The following is a 9,372-nucleotide window of genomic DNA, read 5'->3' on the forward strand; positions in this document are numbered from 1 at the left end:
ACTTTTGTCTTGAACTTCGGAGATTCCGGTTTCTTGGCGGAAGGAGATTTTGGCGCTATACTCTTTGTAGTCGGCTGCATGTAAATCGGTGGAGAGCCAGGTTTCAAGGGAATTGAGCTTTGCTGCTGCTGCTGTTTGGATTCTCTTTCGTGTCGTTTAAACGTCGTCTTTTTCATTGACTTTTCGGAAGATTCCGTGGCAATGAGCGGTCTCAACGATCCCGTGAATAACGGGGGAGTCTCGAATTTTGAGGGTGGAAGTGGCTCGGGCTCGGTAGATCTCGGTCTCGTCGGTTGTTGTAAAACAGGTGCCTTGACTCTCCGATAATGCGGCTCTTCATTATCACTCTCGTACGGTCTCCACTTCGCTTTCAGACGACCTTCGAAATCGGACTCGTAATCGCTCTCGTGGCTATATGAACTCTTGACGAATTTTGACGGAACCGGCGTCGAGAGTTTGACAGGCTTCTTGGCTGGAAGAGGCGGCGGCGTGATACGCACATCTTTCGGTGGAAGTACCGGTGGTTCTTCCCACTTTTCTATCTTATGCTCCAATGTAATTTCCTCCTTAACAACGGGTGGCGGAATATATCCAATTTCCGGAGGAGATCCCGGTTCGAGAACGATTGAATCCATTCCCGTTTCCATAAGATGACGCGACGTCACGAGCGATTTTACGGCTGGCTCGACTTTCTTTACCAAACCCGGTGCTTTTAACTCTTTGTCTTCTGTCAAGCGTTTCGAGCTAAATTCTTCAAATTTCTGTATCGTTTCCGCTTTTTTCACATTGCGCTCACTGATATATTTTTCGAACAAAGCCTTCTCCTGCGCGGTATTCACGGTATGATCGACTTTAATTGTCTCGGCATTATAGATTATCGGACCAAGTTTCGGCATGGGCAAAGATCCTTCCACTATTTTCTCCGTAAATTCTTCTTTGCTGCACCACGAGCGTTTCTCCACATCGGCAAATGACTCCGTGCTAGTCTTTTTTATTCCACCTTGCGGTATCTCCTCGACCTTCCTCGTGAACTCTCTCGTGGAGCTTTTATATTCATCAACAGGAATATTCCATTCGCGTTTCTGAGCGGATTCGATCTGAGGTGGCCATGACTTTCTATTCGAATCCGCGTATTTCTTCGCCCAAGATTTTTCCATCGCCAGTGCGTCCGCGGATGGTTTGGGCGAAGTTGCTCTCAAGACTTCTTGATGACTAGAAGCGGCCGAATGACATCTGTATTCCGATAAATCCGTAGATACATGCGATTTAGTTTCCACATCCGACGATGATGACCATGGTCTGCTAGGAGAAGTGCTTCTCAAAACAAAATTTGAAGATATAGATGCGTATTTCGGTGGTTCCATCTTTTCCTCCTTGAAATACTTATTCTCTTTCTTTTCATGCGCGTCTCTCTTTATACATGTTTCTTCGAATACTTCTTTCTTCTCAAGTTCGAACGGTGGTGGTATCGTAAATGCGGGTTCCGCAGGTTTGGCAGGTTCCGATGATTTTGGAGTGGATGTAGGAAAGATCTTCACGCCTCCGATGGGAGCGTCTATCGGGGAAATCGTCTTCTCAAAGGACTCCTGCAGCTGCTTTGCCTTGACAAATACATCAGGGCGTTTTTTTTTTGCCTCCTCCGGCTTTGGCATGTAACATATCTCGGGAGGTGGTTCCGGCACCAGATTGAAACTTTTCATCATCGTTTCGGAGCTTTCCGTTAGCAGTTGCAAAATGGATGAATCAGAAATTAATTTTTCCTCCATAGCCGTTTTTTTTATTTCCGTTGGCTTAGGACTTTCATACGGGAACTCGAATAGCTTGTTTTCCACTCCGCGAGGTGATGATCCTTGTTCCAATTTAACGAAAATATCCTGAACGGCCTTCTTTGTTGTTTGAAACTCTGACGGTCTTGCTTCCGTCGATTTCTTTACCTCTTGAAAAGTTGTTGCTTGCTCATAGTTTTTCGTTAATTTTCCAACTTTAGCTTCTTGAATTTGCCCCTCTTCTGTTAGCTTAATCATTTCCTTCGGTCCTTTCGGCATAGCCTCGCTTTCTTTCGTAATAGACTCGAAAAAGCTCAATGCATCTTTCTTCGCAATCGTAGAAGTCTCTATGTTTTCATTCTCAATCGTTGATTTCTCTTCCATTTTTATCAACGGCTTCCACATGTCTTTCCTTTCGTCAGCTTCCTTTATCGCAATCGTTTGCTCGGTTCGAGACTTGGACTCCACGATCGATGGAGTTTTGTGTTCTAGTTTCATATGAAACTTCTGTTCTGTTTTCGTTTCGGTTTCGTGAGATTCGATTATAGACGAGATCGTTTCCGATTTACTAGCCTTTATCTCCGGCCCGTCAATCTTTTGCATGGTATCGATTGTGGTCGATGCCAATGTCTTAATTGGTTTGAATAATGCGCTCGGTTGGATTGTTGGTCCCTGTTCGCTCGTCAAAATACCCGATGATATTTCTTCTTTCTTTCCCTCGGACTAAGCGCAAATAAATTATAGTTTTACAAATATTTCTTAACGACTAAATATCATCTCTTTAGCGTGAAGAACAATAAACTTGATATCCAATTTTGTTTGTATTATAGAAAATATTATAAATTTGCTTTACAAGAAACATAATTAATTACCTGGACGGCACTTTTATCCTGGAGGTTTTCGTAGATGACAGTTTTATGCACCTCGACCATAGTATCGGGTTTCGGTTCAAAAACTGCAACATCAGCGATGCTTTGCGCCTCGCCACCGGTGTTTGTCGCACGTACCATGTATTTGCCGGTGTCTTCCTCTTTGACTGATATAACAATAAATCCCCATTATACAAAGATATAAAATAGAAAGAGAATAGCGAATAAAAACTTAGTCAACTACTCCACCACTTAGTAACAATTCCGTATACCTTTGTTTATGAGTAATGTATAACAATTTCCTTGCTGAATAATTCTCAGTTCTGGTGGTCGTTCATTGATCGGCACATCATTTTTATACCAACCGACCGTCGGCTCGGGTATACCGGTGATTTCTACTTCCATAACAACACGGTCGCCTTTCTTCGCTACTTGAGCCTTGAGACGTTTGCCGAAAACCGGCGGAAATATTGTCTCTAAAATAAAGAATAAGTTCTTTCACATTATATAATTCTATATATATAATCTTTCTCTTTTTTTAATCAATTCATCATATCACTTACTTTTGACAACAAGATCGGCCGTGCTACTAGCATTTCCAACATCGTTGCTCACTGTGCAAGTGTAACGTCCAGCATCCTTTACATTGGCATTTTTTAGTTCCATTTTCACGTGATTATGAGCGTAACTGATTTTTATATTATCCTGCAGTGTCAATTCTTGACCATTCTTTGACCACAGAACCGTTGGTTGTGGAAAACCTGAGATAAACCGATACTAGTAGCAACGATAAAAGAAATAATCATAAATGTATTGATAAAAAAGGAATGGCGCAATTTTTAAATATAAATTTTACACAATTAAAATGTAATGTTTCACTTGTGCACTCACCATCAATGATACCCTCGAAAGCAATATTCTCTCCTTGGTCGACAATCATTCCTGTAATTGGCGAGACGAATCTAGGCGCTACCGGTTTCCGAGATGGCTTCTGAATCTGACTCGTCTTGAGGTCGCGTTTCACGCCATCCGTCTCTTCTACAAGAACGGTTTTCTCTTGTCGCATCTCGCCAGGCCCATCCTGTATAATTTTTTCGTACTCTTCGATCTTGTGAGACTGTTGAAGATAACAGGTCTTAATTAACGAATGTTTATATCACGAATATTTGATATGATAGGACGAGAGAGGAAACAATAACTTTCACAAAAAAATGCTGCATAGTACAGATATAATACAGATGTATTAAATGTATTTACCTGTACGACAGGTGGTGCTCCGTTTTCCGAACTAGACTGCTCCGAACTTTGCACAGTTGTTTTTGTACAAACACTGCTAGGTTCCTGTCCGGATAAAGTGGAAGTCATAGTTGACGATAGGAATTCTTTCTTCATGGACGTCGTCGAGGAATGCGTGACGGTCGATGACATTTTCGTTAGCACCTGACTCTCGCCACCGCCTTCGTGACATGTCTTCTCGCTTGAGAAGTGCTTATCGCTACTGCTTGCAGGATGCATAATGTCTGCAGGAAAATGTGGAACTAACTCGAGCACTTTTTCGATTTCACCTGCAGTCTGCCTCGCCGATTCACTATCTAGAATTTAATCCAGTTATGTCAATAAAGTAATTACATTCTTTTCTGATGCGCGGTTAATGATAAAAAAATACACTTTGGTAAATATATAGCGAACATTAAGACCGACAATTAAAAAAAAAAAAAACATTCGTTTCATTACTAAAGACAATAAAACCGATATTATTATAAAAAATTGTTGTAATCATTACTTTTATTTCGATACTTCATCTTTTTACTCTATCAAATTTCAAACAATAATTAATAAAATTATCAAATAAATAAAAATGCAAGGACGATTGAATCACTTTCGCAAAATTAATTATATTTTATTGTAATTGACACACATAATATGTGCACTTTATGTATGATGTATAAATCTAAGATATTGGAGAGATAAAGAGTGCTGGAGCGTACCAAACGCACAACCCAAGTGCTCCCAGAGAAGTAACGAAATACTTTGCCTACGATCCACGACAGAAATAGTATCGTTCACCTAGTAATAGGTGAATCGAGCACTCAGCTGCGATATATAACCCCGGACCATCGTCCCAATTTATCGTTGTCACTCTGCGTTCTTTATTGATGCGCGCATATTATGTGTGACATCCGATAAATTACTTTATATCCTTTTATATGTATAAGTATATGTACAGCTACTTTTCTTGTTTTTTCTTCATTAATTGGAAAAACTAATAAATCTGAAAAGCACTACGAGACTATATCGTAATTTTTTTTTAATTTATACATATTTTTGGATACATAATTATATAGCTGAATGAAATGTCCTGATTTTATACTAATAAACCAATATCTTTTAAAAAATCCGATAACTAAATTTATATATCTTTTTGTCAATATTTTTGTAAGTTATAAAGATAATATACGCGTGCGCATTGCGCAAAATTATTCGATGAAATGGATATATATTCGATGAAGCAGAGAACGATGCTCTCTGCTACGAAAATGCACTTGTATTCTTTAAAGTTAGCGACTCAGGACCAGACTATGCGTCGAGTATTCGCATCGACAAAAATAACACGGTTTCTGCGTATACACAACGAAAGAAAGAGAAACAGATGAAGAGAATTGTGTGCGAGTGACTCAGTCGTTTTTTAAAATATTGTTTAAATTTTTGTTCTTGAAATATTATTCCAGTTCTCTCTCTTAAGATTTTCATACCTATACTCGATGCTTTAACATTCTGCGCGCAAGAGCCAGGGGGAGCGTAAATTTATATATTCAGGTCACGCTATAAATGCAATATAGATGTATGCAATATATATGAAAGTGATCACCAAGTATATATGCATGCTTAGCAGTGTCAAAGCAAAAACATATAGCATCTTAAAAAGACAAACAATGCTATTAAATTTCAGGGCATGCAATTGGCATTAATGTGCGTTCTCTCAATTGTCTGTTTTCTCATTGAACGGCTATTTTATCTGTCGTTCGCTAAGAATCTCGAGTGAGATACATTTGACTGGGTAAGGAGTATTAATAACTTGTGACACCGATGTGCATTCTTTGCGACATTATTTTCAACATCATCGTAGAAAAAAATGAAGTAACCAGTGGTACACACAATTCTATTACATATAAAAAGCGTAACTAATAAAAAAAATAAATAGAATATAAAGTAAAAAAGTGCGCGTATGGACACAACTTACCAATTTCCACTTTTGCACTACAAATCGCTCTACCAGCTGCGTTTTCCGCTACGCAGGAAATCGTGCCGACATGTGCATCACCGACCTCAGGAATCGTTAAAACTTGCCGATCTCCGCTAACGGAAACTAGGAAATCTTTTCCATGAACCGGCCGATCATTAAACAACCACTGAATCTGTAAAGAGAAATCTCACTAATAAAATTCGTTGCTATCAATTATCCAAGTGCCATAAAAGACATAATGAGCACATAAGCGCGTGCATATAAAGACAAATTTTCTATGTTCTTGTTATATTCGATAATTTACAATTTTTTGATAGGGAGACGAGTTAGCAAAGTTCGTGGTACCTGACAAGATCACGGCGCTTCGCACCGCGTCGAAAGTTCCACCTTACGTTTCGCGGCGCGACTGCAATCGCGGCTTTGAGATATATATTGTTCGCGTTTAAATATAACTCGTCGGGGGTAGCGAAATTATTCTCGCTCCATTCTGACAGGCTGGCCAACCTCTTATATCGAGACGTTGTTTACACGGTCCACGCAAATTTTCAAACGACTACGTTTTCAGAAATCACGAGTCAAATAATTCCTCTCACTTACGTTTATTGTACGAGACTTGGAGTAAGCTTGCACGTAAATGCAAACACATACGATACGATATTTTTTGTTAGATTTGTTTCTATGATACGTTTGACATTGCTTATTAGTGATCTGTCTCAATTATAATTATAAAAAAAATCAATTTTCTCATGAAACTCAGCTCAATATCTCACACTTTAGCTCTTTTCTTTGCATTTACAAGAGTATTTAAAGCTTATCTTGTTCAAAAATCGAAAGCATAATAATACAATAATGTTTGTATATTTGTGTAGTTTTTAAATTAATAAAGATTGTATTCTTTAATCTTTTTTATTTATCTCTGTTAAAACTTCTTAATGTAGCTGATTAATTAATGGAGCATAAAAATTTTTTTATTATATGCAAAATTTTTTCGACAAATTCAATGAAAAATGCGATTTTTGAAAAAAAATATTTTATTATATATAATATTTATATATACCTTGGGAGAAGGTTTACCGATGACGATGCATTCAAATTTTGTCGAAATGCCTTCCGGTATTCTTCTGTCTTCGAATACTTCTTTGAACATTGGCCGAATTAATTTTTCTTCCATTTGGATGAACTCTTCGTTCCTTTTAAAATCACCGAGCGTTTTCACAACCAGTCTGGCAAAAGCTTTCGCCTCGCCATGTATATTTATGGCTTTTGCCACATAATTGCCTTTGTCTTCCGGTATCGTTGACAAAATTTTCAGAAACCCTGTTCCATCTTCCTTTTTCTCAATCTGCATGCAGCAGTTGTATAAATATTATAATTATTGATTAAGCGTTAAATATAAGATATTGTGTGTGCGGTCTATGCCGAATATAATACTCGCCAAAATTCTTCTGCTATGAATGACTTCACCGTCGTCCGAGTACCACCTCAGATCAGGTTTAGGTTCTCCAGTCACGGCGCATTCGAAAATTGCATCTTCGCCCTCAGCTACAAGCAGATCTGTCGGAAGTCTGACGAACTTTGGCGCGGAACCTTCGACGAGGGCTTCTCCCGTTTCCTGTACTCGTTCGATTACATCCGAGATGTGAGATGTAGCTACACACAAATAAAAATTAAAAAAGATATTTATGTAAAATATTAAAATTCTAATTACTTATATCTTGAGAGAGTACAGTCGTACGTACGTGTAATTGTTAATGTACACTGACTAGAAGCTTCACCGCCAGAATTAATGGCGACTACTTTATATACACCGGCGTCATCCAAAAAAGCTTCATGAATAACTAGCGAGCATCTATCACCTTGGAAAAGTAGTTGGAAGTCCGACGATTCTTTCACAGGTTGTTCATCATGATACCAAATCACCTGGAGGATCATTGAGTCAATTGAAAAAGAAATCCATAGACGAATAATTTAGTGAGTAAATAAGTTTACCTCTGGTTCAGGCTGACCTATAATCACACAGTCTAGTCTAGCCGATCGTCCCTCTTGTATCTTGAGATCTTGCAGAGATAATTGAAATTTCGGAATTATCGGTTCCGTATCACTACAAACGATATCGGACTCGCTGGTTTCGTGAAGCAAACGTCCTTTCACAGAAACAGTGCAAGACGCGGTAGCCTCTCCGACCTCGTTCCTGGCAATCACCGTGTAACATCCGGCATCTTTCAGAAATGCTTCCGTGATGACCAGGCTTGTTCGTGCACCGTCCGTTTGAATCTTGAAGAAATGTTAAATAATTACGCGTTCCGCTAAATCAGGATTATATCTCACAATTTACCCTATGATATCTAGTTTCCTCAATCGGCTTTCCATCGTGAGTCCAGCTTAATTCGGGAATTGGTTCTCCTTTAGCTTCGCATTCTAATTTTACTCTTTGTCCTGTTCTGACTATAGCATTTGATAACGGTGTCACAAAGTACGGTTTCTTGGTGGAAATTTGCGCGGCTGAAATCGATGTCTACATAAATAAGAAGAATAGTGCACGATTTTCTCTTTTTCTCTTTTATCTTTTCCTTTCTCGGTCTCTTTCTCTCTCTCTCTCTCTTCGCGGCTGAACTACATAAATAAGAAGAATAGTGCACGATTTTCTCTTTTTCTCTTTTATCTTTTCCTTTCTCGGTCTCTTTCTCTCTCTCTCTCTCTCTCTCTCTCTCTCTCTCTCTCTCTCTCTCTCTCTCTCTCTCTCTCTCTCTCTCTCTCTCTCTCTCTCTCTCTCTCTCTCTCTCTCTCTCTCTCTCTCTCTCTCTCTCTCTCTCTCTCTCTCTCTCTCTCTCTCTCTCTCTCTCTCTCTCTCTCTCTCTCTCTCTCTCTCTCTCTCTCTCTCTCTCTCTCTCTCTCTCTCTCTCTCTCTCTCTCTCTCTCTCTCTCTCTCTCTCTCTCTCTCTCTCTCTCTCTCTCTCTCTCTCTCTCTCTCTCTCTCTCTCTCTCTCTCTCTCTCTCTCTCTCTCTCTCTCTCTCTCTCTCTCTCTCTCTCTCTCTCTCTCTCTCTCTCTCTCTCTCTCTCTCTCTCTCTCTCTCTCTCTCTCTCTCTCTCTCTCTCTCTCTCTCTCTCTCTCTCTCTCTCTCTCTCTCTCTCTCTCTCTCTCTCTCTCTCTCTCTCTCTCTCTCTCTCTCTCTCTCTCTCTCTCTCTCTCTCTCTCTCTCTCTCTCTCTCTCTCTCTCTCTCTCTCTCTCTCTCTCTCTCTCTCTCTCTCTCTCTCTCTCTCTCTCTCTCTCTCTCTCTCTCTCTCTCTCTCTCTCTCTCTCTCTCTCTCTCTCTCTCTCTCTCTCTCTCTCTCTCTCTCTCTCTCTCTCTCTCTCTCTCTCTCTCTCTCTCTCTCTCTCTCTCTCTCTCTCTCTCTCTCTCTCTCTCTCTCTCTCTCTCTCTCTCTCTCTCTCTCTCTCTCTCTCTCTCTCTCTCTCTCTCTCTCTCTCTCTCTCTCTCTCTCTCTCTCTC

General features: G+C 39.8%; 1 protein-coding gene across 1 annotated transcript in view; it reads right to left on the reverse strand.

Moving 5' to 3' along the window:
* LOC115244163 overlaps nt 1-9,372 on the reverse strand; it is a 38,817-nt gene that overhangs the window by 5,914 nt on the left and 23,531 nt on the right. The window contains exons 32-43 of the mRNA XM_029821594.1: nt 8,215-8,381; nt 7,869-8,153; nt 7,619-7,799; nt 7,315-7,529; nt 6,937-7,221; nt 5,877-6,051; nt 3,893-4,227; nt 3,527-3,752; nt 3,199-3,396; nt 2,908-3,111; nt 2,639-2,802; nt 1-2,489 (exon numbers count right to left, since the gene is read on the reverse strand). The exon at nt 1-2,489 is cut by the window's left edge and continues 373 nt beyond it. Coding sequence (XP_029677454.1) covers nt 1-2,489; nt 2,639-2,802; nt 2,908-3,111; nt 3,199-3,396; nt 3,527-3,752; nt 3,893-4,227; nt 5,877-6,051; nt 6,937-7,221; nt 7,315-7,529; nt 7,619-7,799; nt 7,869-8,153; nt 8,215-8,381 — 4,924 coding nt within the window. The remainder of the gene's footprint in view (nt 2,490-2,638; nt 2,803-2,907; nt 3,112-3,198; nt 3,397-3,526; nt 3,753-3,892; nt 4,228-5,876; nt 6,052-6,936; nt 7,222-7,314; nt 7,530-7,618; nt 7,800-7,868; nt 8,154-8,214; nt 8,382-9,372) is intronic.

Source organism: Formica exsecta, unplaced genomic scaffold, assembly GCF_003651465.1.
Source record: "Formica exsecta isolate Colony F162 unplaced genomic scaffold, ASM365146v1 scaffold80, whole genome shotgun sequence".
Classification (NCBI taxonomy): Eukaryota; Metazoa; Arthropoda; class Insecta; order Hymenoptera; family Formicidae; genus Formica; species Formica exsecta.